Source organism: Dunckerocampus dactyliophorus, chromosome 14 (assembly GCF_027744805.1).
Source record: "Dunckerocampus dactyliophorus isolate RoL2022-P2 chromosome 14, RoL_Ddac_1.1, whole genome shotgun sequence".
NCBI classification, from domain to species: Eukaryota; Metazoa; Chordata; class Actinopteri; order Syngnathiformes; family Syngnathidae; genus Dunckerocampus; species Dunckerocampus dactyliophorus.
In genome coordinates this window covers 28,785,584-28,805,996 of record NC_072832.1, presented here as the reverse complement: position 1 = coordinate 28,805,996, position 20,413 = coordinate 28,785,584, and the positions used below count along the sequence as shown (strand labels likewise).

General features: G+C 41.7%; 1 protein-coding gene across 3 annotated transcripts in view; it reads left to right on the top strand.

The window, feature by feature from the left end:
• The first annotated feature begins 382 nt into the window (after nt 1-382).
• Nucleotides 383-20,413, top strand: part of slka (STE20-like kinase a) — a 57,019-nt gene continuing 36,988 nt past the window's right edge. Inside the window, exons 1-2 of one of the 3 annotated variants that reach the window (XM_054798065.1) lie at nt 383-4,723; nt 15,761-15,925. In XM_054798065.1, the coding sequence (XP_054654040.1) occupies nt 4,574-4,723; nt 15,761-15,925 (315 nt within the window). In that variant the 5' untranslated portion in view covers nt 383-4,573. The remainder of the gene's footprint in view (nt 4,724-15,760; nt 15,926-20,413) is intronic. The other 2 variants (XM_054798066.1, XM_054798067.1) reach the window with 2 other exon arrangements.

Sequence of the window (20,413 nt, the reverse complement as noted above, 5' to 3'; positions counted from 1 at the left end):
TCCTCGCTGATGTGTGTGCCAAGGAACTTGAAGGTTTTCACCCTCTCCACCTCAGTCTCATCAATAAACAGGGGTCTATGCGGCTCCTTTTCCCTTGTTCTTGGGTCGATGATCATCTCTTTAGTCTTATATGTATTGAGAAGGAGATTGTTATCACGACACCAAGCTATGAGGTCCGCCACCTCTCTTCTGTATGATGTTTCAACACCACCAGTGATCAGGCCGATGACTGTAGTGTCATCCGCAAATTTAATGATGCTGGTGTTGTTCTGGGAGGCCACGCAATCGTAGGTGAAGAGCGTGTAGAGGAGCGGACTCAGCACACACCCCTGTGGGGTCCCAGTGCTCACAATTCTTGAGCTGGATGTGCGATTGTGGACTCTGACTGACTGGGGTCTGCCTGTGAGAAAGTTAAACACCCAGTTACAGAGGGAGGGTGACAGGCCAAGTGTGAGGAGCTTATTTGTGAGTTTGTGGGGGCTGACTGTATTAAAAGCAGAGCTATAGTCTATAAATAGCATTCTGACATATGTGTCCTGGCCCTGTAGGTGAGAAAGGGCTGTGTGGATGGCAGTGTTGACTGCATCATCCGTGGACCGGTTCTGGCGATATGAAAACTGTAGAGGGTCCACAGTTGCCGCCGGGATGCTCTTTTTGATGTGGGTCATGACTATCCTTTCAAAGCACTTCATAACAATAGGAGTGAGTGCTATAGGGCGATAGTCATTCAAGCAGGTCACGTTGCTCTTCTTGGGTACGGGCACTATGGTGGTGGACTTAAAGCAGGTCGGTACAGATGCTTGTGCAAGCGACAGGTTAAATATGTCAGCAAGCACATCAGCTAGCTCTGATGAGCAAACCCGAAGTGCACGGGCCTCAGATGTTGTCTGGGCCTGCTGCTTCTCGTGGGTTTGTTTTGTTCAGAACCCTGCGCACATCAGCTGATGTCACCATGAGAGGTGAGTCCTGTGTGCTCCCCAAGTCCAGCCACCCTCTCTGCTCATCAGGAGTTTGGGTGTCAAAGCGGGCATAGAACTCATTCAGCTCATCAGGAAGTGTGGTTTGGCTGGACGTGGTTGGATAAAACATGTTACATGACGATTACCAGGAAAAAAGGCATAAAAAATCAGAACCTGATGCTGTATGGACAAAACATGATAAAAGTAGATCATTTGAAATACCTTGGTATGTGGCTAGATCAGAAAGGCACATGGAAGACCCATGTGGAAAAGGTAGAAGAGAAATGTAAGAGGATAATAAACTTAATGAGAGCTGTTACAGGTAAGGAGTGGGGAGCAGATAAACAATCACTAATGTATATACGTATATAGAGCTTTGATGAGAGCAAATATAGATTATGGAAGTTTTGTATATGGAGCTGCAGCTAAAACACATTTAAGGAAAATAGAAAGAAATATTCCCAAAGCATTTAGGATAAGTACAGGTGCAATCACATCAACACCAATGAAAGCAATGCAGGTTGAGTTAGGAGAAGTAGCGTATGACCTGAGAAGAGATCAACTTATGTTGACATACTGGAGTAGACTTAAAGGATGTAGGCATGGACATCTGGCCAAGGATGTGATGGAGGAATGTTGGGAGTATAATACAACTAAAAGTAATAGCTTTGGGTGGGTAATTAAAGATAAAATGGATAAATAGAACATAAAAATATACAGATTAATAATTCTACACTCATAAGCAATATTCCTATCTGGCTATTTCCAAAACCTGAAGTAGATATATATATATAACAGAGTTAAAAAATAAATGGAAAGATAGTGAAAAAGGACATAAGGACATATTAAAAACAAATATTATGGTTACTTAGATATTTCTACAGATGGATCAAAAAGCGAAGAAGGGAAGGTGGGGATTGGAATCTATGTACCAACAATGAACTATAGCATCATTAAAAGATTACCAGACCAGCTCTCGCTTTATACAGCAGAAATGATGGCAATGATTATAGGTTTGCAATAGATAGAGGAAATAAAAGCAGATAGAGTGCTACGTTGTGTGGACTCTCTGGCAGCATTATATAGTATTAAAAATATGGAATCAAGTGGAGAGGATTTATTATTAGAAATACCATCCATCCATCCATTTTCTATACCGCTTCATCCTCATTAGGGTCGCGGGGGCATGCTGGAGCCTATCCCAGCTGACTTCGGGCGACAGGCGGGGTACACCCTGGACTGGTCGCCAGCCAATCGCTGGACAATTTATGGACAATTTAGAGTCGTCAATTAACCTCACCTGCATGTTTTTGGGAATGTGGGAGGAAGCCGGAGTGCCCGGAGAAAACCCACCCACGCACACACGAGGAGAACATGCAAATTCCACACAGAAATGCCCAGGGGAGAATCGAACCTAGGTCTTCCCGGTCTCCAGGCAGTTCCTGTATTGGCCAACGTGTGGTGGTCTAGAAATACATCAAAACTTATTCCAACTATACATGTTAAAAATAGACATAAGATTTTGCTGGGTGCCTGCACATGTAGGGGTGGAGGGGAATGAGGTGGCAGATAAAATGGCTAAAATGGGAATTAGAAGGAATGAAATTATAGATATACCTGCTGGTAAAGGTGAAGTAAAGGCAATAATCAAAAAACAAATGATGGAGAAATGGCAAAATAGGTGGGATGAGGGGAAAGTATTATAAAGTACAAAGATCTATTAGTACACAAGGGGTGAAGAGAAAAAACAGAAAAGAGGAAATAGTGTTAACTAGGATGAGGCTCAATCACACCGGGTTAAATGACAAGATGTTTTTGATAGGGAAATGTAAATCAAAGTATGTATGGAGTGTAAAAGTATAGAGAATGTAGAACACATATTACTACACTGCAAGAGATATAGGGAAGAACGTGTAACGTTAAGGAAAACAATTAAGAAGATAGGAAGGGAATGGAGCATTGAGGGTATCTTAGGAACAGGTGGGGAGGGGGTAAGAGATATACAGAGGGCAGTGATAGAATATTTGAAGGACACAGTATTATATAATAGAATATAGATAATTATTAGAATATTTTATTATAGTATTATTATTAGGATTATTATTAGTAGTAGTATAAGTAGTCTCCTCATTATCTAAGTTAGCATAAAGTAAGATACTGTATATGGCCCATGTTACATACTCTGGTACAGTAGGTGGCGGTATGCACCTTTTAAAGTCATGGTTGCAACCCACCATTAAACTAAAAGAAGAAGAAGAATTTGTAGTGCAGTACAATGCTTAAATTGTAAGAGTACAACACTGCGCCTGACGTGTGATGACGAGAGAAGCCAAAGGGTGAATAATACAAAAATAGAGTTGGTCGAAAACAATACTTTGCCTTTTTAAGGTTTTGTGATTACTTTAGCGGTAGTTTTCCGTTATATTGCAATCATTTATAGACTTTTAGTCTATAAATGATTACATGATTATATATAGAGGCTAAAGGTCGGTTACTTAAAATTATCCCTTATGACACTGAATGATCACAGAGGCTTCCGTGATATTATTTGTGTATGCTCTCTGTTTTTTGAACTAATATACTTGGGGAAACAGGCTCCAAAAACAATGTGATTGTTTTTGTTTTTGTACAACGTGATTGTGATTTTATTTGTTTTTGTACAATGCGATGGTGATTGTTTTTTATGCCTAAATGTTTCCCAAGTATATCAGTGCGTGTGTGAATGTATAAACGAGAGGAATTAACCTAACTTTCTTTATAGAAAGGCGCTTTATGAAAGAAAGTACATTGACTTGTATTCACTAACAGCGCAGCCTTGACCCATCCAATATGGCGCCGACGTTGACGTATCGCAGCAGTGGACAAACCCACTCTACGCGGCGTCTATCAATGTCTATAGTAGAAGGCATGCAAAGGGGAATGCGAGAAGGTGATACAGCTCATCTGCTATCAAGCTAACAAGTCTTAGCAGCATCACACCAAAAGTGTTTCAGTTTAAAATATGTTGACGGTTTTATTTTGACAGTGAGTGGTCATTTAGCTACTTTGAGCGACACAATGTAACACAACATGAAGAATATAGACGCCTGGGAAAGTGCGTGAAGTAGGTGAAACATAAATGGTAGGATAAATGTGCTTATGTTAAGGTTGCACAATTTGTATAACACCTTGCAATTCGTCATGCTTTTATTGTGAACGTGGTGACGGAAATCCTTCCGACGAAAAGCTTGCTTGACTCCCGCTGGCCAACTTCAGTATGCTGGTCAGCTAACGAAGACGAGGGGCGTCTCGATGTTCCATGACGGTGGTGACGTTAAAATAAGGCGCGTCGGCACTTGGACGATTATGCTCGTAACCGGCGATGTGGTCTACTTGACTGTTTCAAACATAAACAACAGGAATAGCCTTTTTGCGGAACAGACAACTCTTCTCTGCTGCCTCCGCCTCTCGAATGACCGAGGCGACTAGCTTTGAGATGCCAGCTGCAGTCGAAGGAAGTTGGAATTGATCATCATTGCAGTTTTAAATGACAACATAGTAGCTAATACAGCTCCGCATCTTTCTTAGCGGACATCACAAAGAAGGGCGGCATAGTAACACCCGGTCCAAAAAGGATGTCTTTTTTTAATTTTCGCAAGATTTTCAAGCTAGGGTCCGACAGGAAGAAGAAGCAGTACGAGCATGTGCACAGAGACGTTAACCCAGAGGAGATTTGGGACATCATCGGGGAACTTGGCGATGGAGCCTTTGGGAAAGTCTACAAGGTATTTTGTCATAACACTCTTTTTAGGTTTTTATTGGCCCATTGGCTTTATATTGATAAGACACGTGCTTGTCAAGTTGTAACACATGATGACAGACCATCATGGTAAATCAGACAGGATGACTCACTGCTATAAGCTGGGAGGAGGGACGTTTCCAGACGGAGCCTATCCCAGGTTGTAGGTCATGACATTTGGAGCAGGGGAGATAGTCTGTAGAATGATTCACATGGCAACAACCATCCATCCGTTGTCTAGACCTGCTTGGCCTTATTATGGTCTCGGGTGAGACTGCAACTAAGTGTTTGATCTACTCATTATGTGCTATTTGCCGATTTAATTTGTTTGTTATTACCTCCGCCAAGCACAGCATTATTTTAGGTTATGTTATGTTTTTGCCAGTGTTTATCTGTCTGTTTCTCTGTTTGTGTTGAAAATAACTTGAAAAGTTCTGAATGGATTTGGGTGAAATTTTCTGGAATTGTCAGAAATGGGACATGGATTAAAGAACTGATTAAATCTTGGGGGTGATCCGGACCACCGTCTGGATCCAGGGATTTTTTTAAAGGATTCTTTAACATTGCAACCTAGGAGCATTTTTGGCATTTGTGCGTATAACTCCACAAAAAATGGTTGGAGCACTTGGAAAGAAAATACAGGATGAGTTTCCAACAGGTTCTACAAAATATCAAAGACTGATCCAAAAAATGTAGGATTATTATTTTGGTGTGAATCACAGTATGGGGGGGTACTATGGCACTTGGTCTGTGCTCTCCCAGTGCTTCTCTAGTTGAATGTTTTTCATTGCTGACAAACACACTTCAGCACGGTGTTGGACAGTAGTGTTCAAATGATCTAGTTTGCTAACCTACAAAGAAGAACAAAGGAGATGAACGCCGAAGAAGAAGAAGAAGAAGGTGAGCCGTCGTGTGTGAGACCTAGGGGCAAATGGCTGCTGTGATTGGCTTACGTGTGTAAAGAGAGCAGATTAGAGTTATGTAATGTAATAATATTCATGATGTGTTGTGTGCAAACACAAGCACAATGGAACCCAGGGTCTTTTCAAGATCACTGCTGAAGTTGTGCAAGCTTACTGTGAAGATAAGATGACGTGCTAGCATGAATTCACTTAACACCCAACCAAATACTGTGGCGTTGCTGGGAGCACTTCCTGCTTCCCAGCATGCTTTGCTGGACTGTTTTGGAAATAGTTGTAAATATGACATGTTTAATGGTGTGTAAGTTGTTTTTTATCATTCATGTAGTATTTGTAGCTGCCTCGCTGCGTGTGTCTGCTGATCTCTTGGCGTTAAAGCAGTTTTTTTGTTTTTTTTTTAATTTGCCCATCATCACAATCCTTATGTGAACCATGAACACATCTGTGTGTTCTAAAAAGGGAAAAACAGCTAGCATGAGGCAGCTAAAAATGCACATGATGGACGAACCTATTTCCACAATAAATCTCTCTTAAAAAAAAAAAAAAAAAAAGATGCTCCAATCAATTGGCTCCAATCAGTATCGGCTGATTTCTGAAAAAAAAAAAAAGCACGTGATCGGCACATGCTGATAAATGCCTTTCCCAAAGCCTGTAGCTTGTACTGTTGCTGCCTGTAGCCATCCCTGCGTACAAGTGAAGCGTCTTGCCCTAAATAACGTCATGGGTAACGTCCTCTGCCCACTTTCCTTCCACAACAAAAACAAACATGTTTCTCTTGTGGAACTTCCCTGTCAACACATGCCATGAAAAATACCTGGCGGGGGGGTAGCTTTCATTTAATACGGCATTTGAACAACAAACACTTGATGAACACATGCTGTATGCCAAACGTGTGTTTTTTACGGGAATAATCCGATGTTAATCGGTGGCCGGTCAATTGGCGCATCCCTAGTTAAAATGACCAAAATATTGTAAATATCATGAATGTACGTGTTACTACACGCTCATAGCATGGATAGAAAACCTTGTTGGAGGTGTTTCAATAGAAGGTTCTATAGGCGGACTAGGTGAGTCCCATTGCTTGCATTGTTAGCTGCCTTATGCTAGCAGTTTTTCTTTATTTAGAACACACAGAAAAGAGAAAAATGTGTGTTCATTTTCTCACATAAGGATGGTGGATGATAAAGTTTTCTATATCGTGCTAAACACTTTGATCTTTTTGTCTACACCGTGGCCATGGGTAGTACTCTTTGTAGTTACCCCGCTTTCCATCCTATCGTGTGCAAAGCACGCATTGCAAGTTCTGTCCTGGCTATTCCTTCCCAAATAAAGAGCAACGTCCTTTCAAGCAGCTCAAGTCTCTTCACAGATGCAAGATGGCCACAGTACGAACACCGGTGCGCGACACAGACATAATAATGTCATCAAAGCTCACCTTTATGCATCCACATCCAACACAAGTATTATGGGTGGCAGCATCCGACAAACTATGGTTTGTACAAGGGCCGCTGGGAAACATTACGAAACAGAACAACTTAAATGTGAAAAAACTATGGGATTTTAACAGTATATTCTTCTCCAATAAAATAATAGGCCTTGTTTCCATATTGACAAGCATTTACTTATTCAGTGTAGTTATTTACAGAATTTTTTTTTAAATTATTGCTTCTGAAAGTGGTTAGCATGTTGGCCAAATAGTCAGGAGACCAGGAAGACCTGAGGTCCAATCTCCGTTGGGCATTTGTGTGTGGAGTTTGCATGTTCACCCCGTGTGTGTGTGGGTTTTCTGGGTACTCCGGTTTCCTCCCACATTCCAAAAACATGCACGTTAGCTTCATTGGAGACTCTAAATTGTCCATAGGTATGAATGTGAGTGTTTGTCTATATGTGCCCTGCCATTGGCTGGACACCAGTCCAGATTGTACCCCACCTCTCACCTGAAGTCAGCTGGAATAGGCTCCAGCATACCCATGCGACGCGAATGAGGATAAGCGACATAGAAAATTGATGGATGGATTCTGAAAGTTTTCCACGGCCATGGGGGCCCCTGTTTTAAAGTCAACATGTGATGATAACGATCATATTGACAATGTAATAAATAGGTACAGTATGTTCTGATCCGATATTGATTTTGGATACTGGGCCGATATCAGTAAAAAAAAACAATATCGAATTATATCGGTCTGCATCTCAAATCTTTGACATTGGCACTTGAATGCAAGCAGTCGATTCCAGACTCCGCCCCACCGGGTCTACCCGGCAGTGACTGGCTAGAGCCCACGTGATGACAACAGCAGTGTTTGCTAGCGTGCTAACTAAGGGGCAGTAGTGGTGTGAGCTGTGTGATGCTGCAGCTGAGTCATGCACACGTTTCCCGTGGTGGCACAGAAATGGGACGTTGAATACCACCACATTAGCTTGAACTGTAATGTTGGGTTTAAACGTTTGACTGAGCGCCTCAAACCTTTTTTTATTATTTTTAAAAAATATTTAAATCGACTGTCTGTAGTAATGTCAACATTAGGGTCGTTTTCACAGGCTTGAACAGGAAATGCATGAATGAACTTTAAATGCCTTTCCCCCAGCCTTTTCTTCCTCTCCTTATCTGTCAAGTGCCAACAGGGCAGACGTGGGATTTTGGTGCATGTTTTTCAAAATAAAGTTTTTATGATATTTGATAGATATTTTATTTCCAATAAATTGTGGTCAATATGTAAACAATAGGCTTCACATGTGTCTATATAGCACCGGGGGGCTCACACTTTTTCAGCCTGTGGGCTAATTTGTCCCAAAGATCTACCTCCCACTATAACAGAGGGCATATACAGACCCTTTACAAAAAATTAGAATGTCATGGAAAAGTTGTTTAATTTCCATAATTCCATTCAAAAAGTTAAACTTTCATAGATTATAGATTCAGGGCCCACAATTTAAACAATTTCAAGTATTTATTTGTTTATTTTTACATAATTTGGGCTTCCAGCTCATTAAACCCACGAAAACAGGAATTCAAAAAATTAGAATACTGTGAAGAAATCACCATTTACTTCTCAGTTTTTACAGGAAAAAAAGAAAGAAATTAGGATCAAATCAATCAAAATATGGTACTTTCAAAACGATATGTCAATCTTCAATACTTGGTTGGGAATCCCTTTGCCTTAATCACTGCCTCAATGCCACGTGGCATTGAAGCAATCAGCCTGTGGCATTGCCTGGGAGTTATGGAAGCCCAGATTTCCTTGATGCTTGCTGTCAGCTCTTCTTTGTTGTTGGGTCTGGTGCCCCTCATGTTCCTCTTGAGAATACCCCATAGATTCTCAATGGGGTTTAGGTCCGGTGAGTTGGCTGGCCAGTCAAGCACTGTGATGGCATGGGCATCAAACCAGGTTTTGGTGCTTCTGGCGGTATGGGCAGGGGCCAGGTCCTGCTGGAAGATGAAATCTGCATCTCCATACAGATCCTCAGCAGAAGGAATCATGAAGTCCTCTAAAACATTCTGGTAGACTGTTGCGGTGACCTTGGATTTAAGAAAGCAGAGTTTACCAACACCTGCACCGGACATTGCACCCCAAATCATGACGGACTGTGGATATTTCACACTGGACCTCAGGCAGCTTGGGTTCTGTTCCTCACCCGTCTTCCTCCAAACCCTTGGACCTTGATTCCCAAATGAAAGGCACACTTTACTTTCATGGGAAAAGAGGACCTTGGACCACTGGCCAACAGTCCAGTCCTTCTTCTCCTTGGCCCAGTGGAGACGCTTCCTACGTTGGCTCAGCTTCAGAAGTGGCTTGACCCGAGGAACCCGACGGTTGTAGCCCATCTCCCGGATGCGTCTGAATGTGGTGGTTTTTGAAGCTGTGACTCCCGCCTCATTCCACTCTTTCTGGATCTCTGCCAGATTCTGGAATCTTCCCTGTTTGATAATCCGCTGAAGCCCACGGTCATCTCTTTTGCTGGTCATCTTCTCCTGCCACATTTTGCCCTTCCTCTAGACTTTCCATTGATATGCTTGGACACAGCACTCTGTGAACAACCAGCCTCCTTAGCTATGAACTTTTGTGGCTTACCCATCCTAAGGAGGGTATCAATGATGGTCTTCTGGCCAGTTGTCATGTCTGCAGTCTTCCCCATATTGAACCCAACAGAGACAATTGAACCAAACTGAAGCAATTTAATGACACCTGGGGAAGCCTGTGCAGGTGATTTAAGTTTAGTAGATGATTAGTGTGTGACACTCAGTTTAAAACATTCATGCCCTGCAAAATTTGGGCTGATTTCTTCACAGTATGCTAATTTTTTGAATTCCTGTTTTCGTGGGTTTAATGAGCTGGAAGCCCAAATTATGTAAAAATAAACAAATAAATACTTGAAATCATTTAAATTGTGGGCCCTGAATCTATAATCTATGAAAGTTTAACTTTTTGAATGGAATTATAGAAATTAAACAACTTTTCCATGACATTCAAATTTTTTGGAAAGGGTCTGTACATACAGTATATTTATGTATTTTATTTATAAATATGAGTATGTATGTGCAATGTTCATGTATATCAGGGGTGCACACAATCAAAATGATCTACCTCTTACGATAAAACATCTAGCTTATATTAGGGCTAGGTGATATATCGATATTCACTTCATGCACGATATCAAAACCAACCATATTGTTGATATTGATATAGACTGGATTCGTGCTGTATCTCCCTCATCCCTGCATACAGGGGGAGGGAGGAGGGGCGGAGCAGAAGCCCGGCAGAGCGACAGCAAGGAATAAGCGCTAGCTCAGTGATGTGGAGGTAATTCCAATTCAGAGCATAAAAATCTTTTTCACCACCTTAACACCAAGTCCAATAGGAGGAATGCTGCGTGCTCCTGTTGTGTTCCTCATGAAAGGAAAAGCAAAGTGCTGTGCTATCATGAAGAGGTTTGCTATCACATTGCTAAGATATGGTCCCCTTTGCAACAGTGGAAAAAAACGGCTTTAAGAACTCGCTGAAGACGATGGACACACCACATCTGGCGAGCTTCCCGTTCACAATGATTTAGCACGACAAGCTCTACCACAAACGTACAAGGAAGTCAGACAGACACTTTCTAAGCCTGATGCACTTGACAGGTTGGTGTTCTTGGCACAAAATAAGGATAATGACACATAATTCCTCAGTAGTTGAGTCCATAAAGTGAGGAGTATGGCAGTGAAAATACTGTAGCTACTAGGCGTTCATCGTGTCTTACATCCGGTTAGCATTTGCTATACAGCATTATAGATGCTGTATAGGAGGAATGAAACGGATGATGCAAAAGACAATGCAGCCACAATCAAGGCAACATATTAAAAAGCTTTCAGCAATGGTCACATTTTCCAGTTCATCATGAAATAATAGTTTAACAGACTTGATGACGCCAAGCGCAGCCAAGTAACAGTTGACTTTTTTTTCTACGTAAGTAGCCTCTCCAAGTGAAGGGATAGCTTTTGTTGTAGATATAAAGTAGGCATCTTACCGCTCGGTTAGTTTATCCGTAATCGGAATGTAACGATGGAAGTTGCATTATCCGTGTGCAGCTGATGACATCTGTTGTCCATTTTTTGTATGCCACGGCGGCACGAGAACAACTCAGGAGGGGACGAAATGTCAGCTGACTGATGTCATATGACATCTATGAAGTGACGTTTGTGATGTAGGTGAAGCGACAAACACTCCCTTTGTGATATACTGGATGTCCCGTCATACGGTGTATTTCTCAACATTGTTTTCACATAAACAAACAAACAAACTAAGTTGTTGGCAGCTTTGATTGAGCTGTGGCGCCCTGCCACGATCCATCACATGTAGCAGAAACCCTGGAGTATATGATGCCACCAAACAGGCCTGCCAGTAGATTCCACATTTATTCCCCATTTTATCAGAAATACAGTGGAAATGAGAGGAAATGTCAATATTTCTTTTACAAGTCCCCTAAATCTATATTGGGCTGTAATAGTATAAGCTGGACAACTTTTCCCTGGATGTCCCTTCAGTGCTGATACTGGATTTCCTTCCTGGATGTCTGGTGATGAAATAAACCATCATACTGCTAATCAGGCAGAAATGTCTGTTGGCCAGTTTGCAGTTCCCTTTTCAGCTGAGTAAGTTGCTGTGATGAAAGCCAGGAGTCGGGTCATTGGGTCTATATGGACTAAAGTTGCTATATCATTGTAGAGAGAGTATCATCAATGCCATGATGCATGTAGAGTAGCGGCTGGAATCATCCACTTATAATTAGAATTCAAATGGAGTTGTTGTTTTCATTTATTAATCTGCAATGCATATCACTCGACATACTGTGGAGACAAAAATGAACACTGACGTCAGCCTGTACAGAGGGCAGGAGACAGGGTGTGTGTGTCAGGTTCGACGTGGGTAAACATAGGATCAGTTGTTCCTGTAACGCTCCCTCCCTCCCTCTTTTTCCTCTTGCTCTCTGACGTCTTGTCTCACTTGATGAAGCTGGCCTTTTGATACCACCATCCTACAAAGCCACTGACTAGTCACTTCTGACTTCACGCTGAGTTAAAAGTGACGCAAAAGAACCAGAAACACGCAAGCAGTCAGGAAATGTGCACGTTTCAGTATGAGTGGGTCAGATGATAAGCTTCACTGACAATAGCCTCATTTGTTTTTGCCTCTGGGGGGTTTTGTGCAACCACAATTGCCCCACCCTGTAGTTAAGAAGTCTTTATGAAATGTATTAATAATGTACTCATATTTGTTGCTGTGATACTGACTAGTTTGCTGTGGATTATTGTGATGGCTGTCTCGCCACAGGTTGGGGATGGGCCGATTGGGTTCTGATACCAGCGTAATGCCTATACCACCTGTAGAGATTTCCGATCCGTGAGCCACATCTATGTGTTTAATGCTATCAGCAAACATAGCTAGAACAATATCAGCCAAGGTAGGCAAAACGGTATCAGCGGATGTAGCTGTCTGCACACCTGCACTGCAGCTGTCCTCCTCACTCGCACCACACACACCTACCTACACACCACTACATTTAAACATTAAATGTAGGAATATTATAGTCATGTACTAAATAAGAACAAAAATAACATGAGAGCAACTTGGGGCATCTTAAATAGTATTATAAAGAACAACTTTAAGAAAGCAGACTATCCTCCCTATTTCATGGTTGGAAACACTTACAGGAATGACATGAATGCGGTAGCTGAAATGTTTAATGAATATTTTGTAAATATTGGACAAAAACTGGAAGAAGAAATTCCAAAACAAGACACAATTGATGAAGGGAATGATATCATTGATAGGAATCTTAATTCTATGTTTCTCACTGCTGTAACCAAAAAGGAGATCACTGACATTGTTAACCATTTTAAGGCAAAAACATCAACTGATTGTCATGGAATGGAAATGGAAACAATGAAAAGGGTCATCAATGAGATCGCAGACCCGTTAACATACATTAGTAACTTATCATTTCAGACTGGAATATTTCCAAGCAAAATGAAAACAGCCAAGGTGGTTCCAATTTTCAAAAAAGGAGACAAACACCAATTTACAAATTATCGGCCAGTTTCCTTGTTACCACAATTCTCTAAAATTGTGGAGAAGCTATTTAATAATAGGTTGGACAAATGTATGAATAAGAATGAATTATTTGCTAGCAGTCAATATGGTTACAGAGCCAACATTTCAACTTCTATGGCACTGATGGAAATCACGGAGGAAATCACTACTGCTATGGACAACAGAAGATGCGCAGCAGCAGTATTCATGGATCTGACAAAATCTTAATTTCCAAATTAGAAAGGTACGGAATTAGAGGTTCAGTCTTAAATTGGGTTAAAAGCTACCTAGCAAAGAGGAAACAATTTGTAAAGCTAGGAGAATATACATCTGGGAGTTTAAATACCACGTGTGGAGTACCCCAGGGGTCCATACTGGGACCAAAACTGTTTAACTTGTACATTAACGACATTTGTAAAGTAACAAACAACTTAAAATTGGTCTTATTCGCCGATAATACCACCGCTTTCTGTTCTGGTGAAAGCACACAAGAACTCATTAAAAAGGTCAAGGATGAAAAGGTCATATTAAAGTCATGGTTTGACAGGAACAGATTATCTCTGAACTTAAGTAAAACTAAAATAATGCTATTTGGTAATAGTAGAAAGGACACGTACGACCAAATACAAATTAATGGAGTGGATATTGAAAAAGTGGAAGAATATAAATTCCTTGGGGTTATAATAGATGAAAAAATGAGTTGGAAATCTCATATTAAATATATTCAACAAAAGGTGGCGAGAAATATCTCTATATTGAATAAAGCAAAATATGTTCTTGATCAAAAAACACTCCACACTCTGTACTGTTCCTTAGTATTAGCATATTTAATGTATTGTGTGGAGATATGGGAAATAATTACAAAAGCAATCTTTACTCACTCACTGTACTCATAATGTATTCATTCATGATACCAAGTATAGACAACATACACACCTTTATTTTTAATATCACATATTAGTGATCATTCATAATACCAAGTATAGACAACATACACACCTTTATTTTTAATATCACATATTAGTGATCATTCATAATACCAAGTATAGACAACATACAAACCCTTTATTTTTAATATCACATATTAGTGATGATCATTCATAATACCAAGTATAGACAACATACAAACCCTTTATTTTTAATATCACATATTAGTGATGATCATTCATAATACCAAGTATAGACAACATACACACCTTTATTTTTAATATCACATATTAGTGATGATCATTCATAATACCAAGTATAGACAACATACACACCTTTATTTTTAATATCACATATTAGTGATCATTCATAATACCAAGTATAGACAACATACAAACCCTTTATTTTTAAAATCACAGATATTAAAATTCGCAGATTTAGTACACTTTCAAACTGCTAGAATAATGTACAAAGTTAATAACAACTCGTTACCCAAAAACCTAATAAAGTATTTCTCAATCAGAGAGGAGAAATATGATCTTAGAGGAAAATTAAACCTAAAACATTGATATGCCAGAATACGCTGAAAAGCCACAGCATTTCCGTGTGTGGAATGAAATGATGGAAGGGATTGAGTAAGGAACTAAAACAAAGAACAGAGATGAGCACATTCATAAACAATACAAGCAGTTGATGTTTGCTAAATACAAGGCAGAAGAGTCTTGATTGTTCTGTCAGGTTTGTTATTTTATTTTTTTAAATTTGTATTATTTTTGTTAAAGAAAAAAAGCTTTGTTCTTTTTTATTTATTTATTTATTTAGTATTGTCATTATTATTGTTATTAATGTATATATATATATATATATATATATATATATATATATATATACATTAATAACAATATATATATATATACACATTAATAACAATAATAATGATGACATATATACATGTGTATGTGTATATATATATAAATTTTTTTTCTTTTTCTTTTTTTTGGGGGGGAGGGCTATCTTACCGTTATCTATCATGTATTATTCTGACTATCACAGAAAACATGACATGGAATGCAGGAAGTGAACAACATGTACTGTAATAGATGTAGATTGGAAGGGGGGTAGGATTAAATAAGATTTGGTTCTTCCTACTCCTTTTGGACATGTAGAACTGTGAAAAAAATGATTCATGAGATGTATTCCATTGTAACCTTCATGTTCAAATAAACTAAACCAAACCAAACATTGTACTTGCCTATAGAGGAGAGTTAGTTACAGCCTCATAGAACAACTTGATCAAGTCAGCAATGACGTTAACTGTAAAGTTAAGAGTTCTGTGTTGTCCAACTGTCTGTGAAGCTGAGAACGTGGCAGGCTGAGCCCTTCAGTGTGTGTGCGGCACTGCATGTGCGGGGACAGCTACGCTCGTAGATATTCTTCTAGCTACATTTGCTGATATTCTTTTGGTGCGGTTGCATATTAAAGCAAACAGAGCTCTGGTATCGGAAGTGTATCGATATCGGCAAATATCTCAAATCAGATTGGAAGTGGAAAAAAATGTGGTTGAAATATTGACCACCTGTATGTTGACATTTTTTTGTTCCGTTGTAGGCTCAGAACAAGCAAAACGGGACCCTCGCTGCCGCCAAGGTTATTGACACCAAGACGGAGGATGAGCTGGAGGACTACATGGTCGAGATTGACATCCTGGCCTCTTGCAGCCACCATCACATTGTCAAACTGCTGGACGCCTTCTATTTCGAAGGGAAACTCTGGGTAGGTAATGGCTTTGTTGTGTGGATTTGAAGCTAAGGACACACGGGAAGGCAAGCACTGATGCATGGAAACATGCCAGTTTATCACACGCTAGTAGTTCTTCTCCTCCTCATAGCAGATGAGCATCTCGATTATTTTTGACTTTCGCCTCCACGTGAGTGGTTAACAAGGCTCATGTGAGACCATTTAGTACACTTTTACTGCTATAATGTTGTCACGTACTGTATGTTACAGTGTGTGCCTGCAGAGGAATAGGAGATGTGGAGAACAGAACCTTTTGAGTACTTTAGGACCATCTGCTTGAACTGCTACAGGCCGAATGGTTTATTATCAACCAGGAGAGCAGAATGCGGCACCGGAGCCGCAGGTTGCTGACCCTGTACAGGCGAATGGGAACACTCCCCCCCCCACCCCCCCCCCCCACCACCACCACCACCACCACCACCACCACCAAATGTCCACTTGGTTAAAAAAAAAAAAACAAAAAAGCTGCTATCAAGGTGTGCAATTGTAACCAAGTGTAGATGTGCTGTGATAAATGATGGCAGAAGTGTTGCAACAGCGCCTGTTGCTGGTGAATAGTGGCATGTGCACATTGCTGCAGGAAGTTGATGCTGAATGAGCAATAGGTAAGGCTGAAACACATTGTGGTGATACATATAGTGTAGGCCTGTGTAAATAGCATCCACCACTGAAGCCATGGCATGCTCAGTCGCCCAGTAAACTGATGAACAATATAGGGCAAGCTTGATGTTGGCATTTTGCCCTTTAGCTTGTCATTTGGAGGAAATACCATTGTTGTTATGTCTGTCCAAAATATGCATCAGAAAACTGTTTTTTCGTCGCTCCAAATGCAAAATTTACCCCTCGCAAAAGGTCCATTCACTCAGATTTTTGCGAGACTGTGAGAGCAGTGTAGAGTCCCTCTGCTGTCTAAACGCACATGCAGTAAATGTTCACGCTGTGTGCAACTACAGACTGGGGCCCCTCGGCAATTACCTTTTGACAGGTGGTGTCATGTGACCCCATCCCTCGAGCATGCGGCACAACTACACTGAAATAATGGGCCTTGTTTAGGACGGCGAAGAAAGTGTCTGTAAATAATTCAGACCCCCATGGCAGGATGACCCTGTAAGCAGCTTGGTGAATGTGTTGTTGCTGCTTAATGTGGTCATGCCTCCCAGGACGCAGGAGATAGTTGGAGGACTGTGAAAGCAATGTCCATCTATTCATCCTTTTTCTATGCTGCTTGTCCTCACTAGAGTCACAGGGGCGTGCTGGAGCCTATCCCAGCTGACTTGGGGCAAGAGGCAGGGTACACCCTGGACTGGTCGCCAATTCATGTGCCATTACAAATTGGAATGGGTGCAGATAGGGACGTTACTAGCTTTGTGGGGGCACTAGGCAGGATGTTCAACATTGTTACACCTCACCTTTGTGCATTCACAGGGTTAGGTTATTTACATTTGTAGGCAAGGACGAGGTGACAGGAAAAATGGTTTGGTTTGGTTTGGTTAAATTTATTTCGAACATGCATATGTCCGAAAAGGAGTAGGAAGAAGCAGAGCTTATTTAATCCTACCCCCTTTTCATAGTACATCAATTGCTAATACATACATGTGAATACATACAAACACACGTATACATATATATACACATACATCTGCACCTACACAAGTACAAACAAATATACAGTACATATACAGTATACACATATACAGTGTACAGGTACACACATGTTTAAAAATAAAAAAACATATATATATATTTTTCCCCTTTTTTCTCCTTTTCCTCTTCTATTAATCCTGTCCTTTCTCTCCTGTTGATATCCACATCCTCTTCGGTATTGCACTGCTAGTGATGCTGGGTTTGTATACAAGAGTTCCTTTTATTAATTATGTCAAGGTTATTGCTGTGGAATGTAGTCCTTCTCGTTGCATTGGTTTGTCTTGTAGGGTGTTTTGTCCATCATCCTTATTATCATAGTAATATGATCTTTAATATGCATCCAGATTGCTGATATCTTGGACAACAAGCACTCTTGCGACTCTTGGACCTCCTTTTAGTTTGATGTAGATTTTTTTAGTGCTCCAAGTGTTTTGTATCTTTCCTTGCTTCCTCAGGTCTCGTGCTTCCTTGGCGATGTCGGAATTGCGTTTTGTCAGATGCTCATTCATGTAGACGTTGGTGCCTCTTAGCTTCTTTCCCTGTTTCAGCAGAGCAGTTTTGAATTCCCTGTTGGTGAACTTAATGATGACAGGTGCGGTATTGTTTCTGCCGTGGAGTGGGACGCACGTGTCTGTGCTGCTGACATCGACATCCACCTCCTTCGATTGTAGGGAGTTAGCAATCTGTTACTTTATTGAGGGAACATCTCTTGTTCCTTGAGGGATTTGGGGCCCTGTAAGGACCACATCATTCATTCGTGCCATCTGAATGGGGAAAGAATGTCAGAGAAAGTTGTACGCATAAGTTTCACATCTGTGTCACAACACACAACTATGGTGCATTCACTGATGCCGAACAAAGTGGGACATCCTAACGCAGAATACTGACACATATACACAGCAAACCATACAAAGCAAAATAAAAAATAAACAAATTACCCTCTAAATAAAGTCACGCAAAGCAAGACAGAGCAAACAAACACTCAAAATCAAAGCTAAACTACCGAAGATTTTATTTTTCCATTCCATTTTTTTCCACTTATCCGGGTCCGGGTGGCTGGGGCAGCAGTCTGAGTAGAAAAGTCCAGACTTGCCGGTCCCCGGCCACCTCTTCCAGCTCCACCGGGAGGACCCCAAGGCCTTCCCAGTCGAGCAGTGAGACATAATCCCTCCAGCGAGTCCTAGGTCTGCCCTAGGGCCTTCTCCCAGCCGGGCATGCCTGGAACACGTCACCAGGGAGGCTTCCTGGAGGCATCCGGGTTAGATGAGCCACCTAAACTGGCTCCTCTCCATGTGAAGGAGCAGCAGCTCTACTCTGACCCCCTCCCCCTATCTCTTAGGGTGAGTCCAGCCACCCTATGGAGGAAACTCATTCCAGCCGCTTGTATCCACCATCTCCTTCTTTCGGTCACGACCCAAAGCTCATGACCGCAGGTAAGGGTGGGAACATAGATGGGGGGGTTTAATAAACTTCACCACGACGGTCTGGTACAGCGACCGCATTACTGCAGACGCTGCGCCGATCCTGTCAACCTCACGCTCCAACCATCCCTCAATCGTGAACAAGACCCCGAGATACTTGACCTCCCCTCTCCCCTTTCCTCTTCACCCTTTACACCTCGGACTTCACACACAACTCCACACAGTGTCACATCCAGAAGTTCTCTGATGACACAGCCATTGTTGGTTGTGTTTCAGAGGGGAATGATCTGGAATACAGGATGGTCATCAGGGACTTTTGTCAGCTGGAGTGAGCTTAACCAGCTGCAGCTCAACACCAGCAAGACAAAGGAGATGATCATTAACTTCCAGAGGAAAACATCCCACTTCACACCGGTGAACATCCAGGGAGCGGACATAGAGTTGGTAGACAGCTACAAATTCCTGGGTGTTCACCTTAACAACAAACTGGACTGGTCCGTCAACACCCACGCCCTCTACAAGAAGGGCCAGAGTCGCCTCCACCTGCTGAGGAGACTGAGGTCCTTTGGTGTGTGCAGGACTCTCTTACGGACCCTCTATGACTCTGTGGTGGCCTCAGCCATCTTCTATGCTGTGGGCTGCTGGAGAGGGGGCAGCACGGACAGGGACAGGAGCAGGATCAATAGGCTGATCAGGAGAGCGAGCTCTGTCCTGGACGGTCCTTTGGACTCCGTGGAGGAAGTGGGGGAGAGAAGGATGTTGGCTAAGCTGACATCCATCATGGACAACACCTCTCACCCGCTACATGACACTGTGGGTTCCCTTAGCAGCTCCTTCAGCAGCAGACTGTTACACCCACGGTGTAAGAAGGAGAGGTTCCGCAGGTCCTTCATACCGACCGCTGTCAGGCTCTACAACACCTGAACCATTTTGTATTCACGATGTCACTATGCATTCTTTACTTGTGTATCTTGTTTGCTGCTGTAACAGGTGAATTTCCCTGCTGTGGGATTAATAAAGTACTACTACTACTACTACTGAGGCAGGACCTCATTCCCAACCCACCCTTTTCCCACTGAGAACCATGGCCTGGGATTTGGAGGTGCTGAGTCTCATACCAGAAGCTTCACACTCAGATGCAAACCTCCCCAGTAAACACTGAAGGTCACAGCTCCATGAGGCCATCAGGACCACATTGTCTGTGAATAGTGGAGATGAGATTTTAAAGTCCCCAAACTGGATGCTCTTGATGCCCTGGCTGTGCCTAGAAATTCTGTCCATGAAAGTTCTTAACATAATGGATGACAAAGGGCAGCCTTGGTGGAGGCCAACGTTCATAGTAAAAGGCAGGACTTACTGCTGGCAATTCCAACCAGGCTCCTGCTCTGGTTGTACAAGG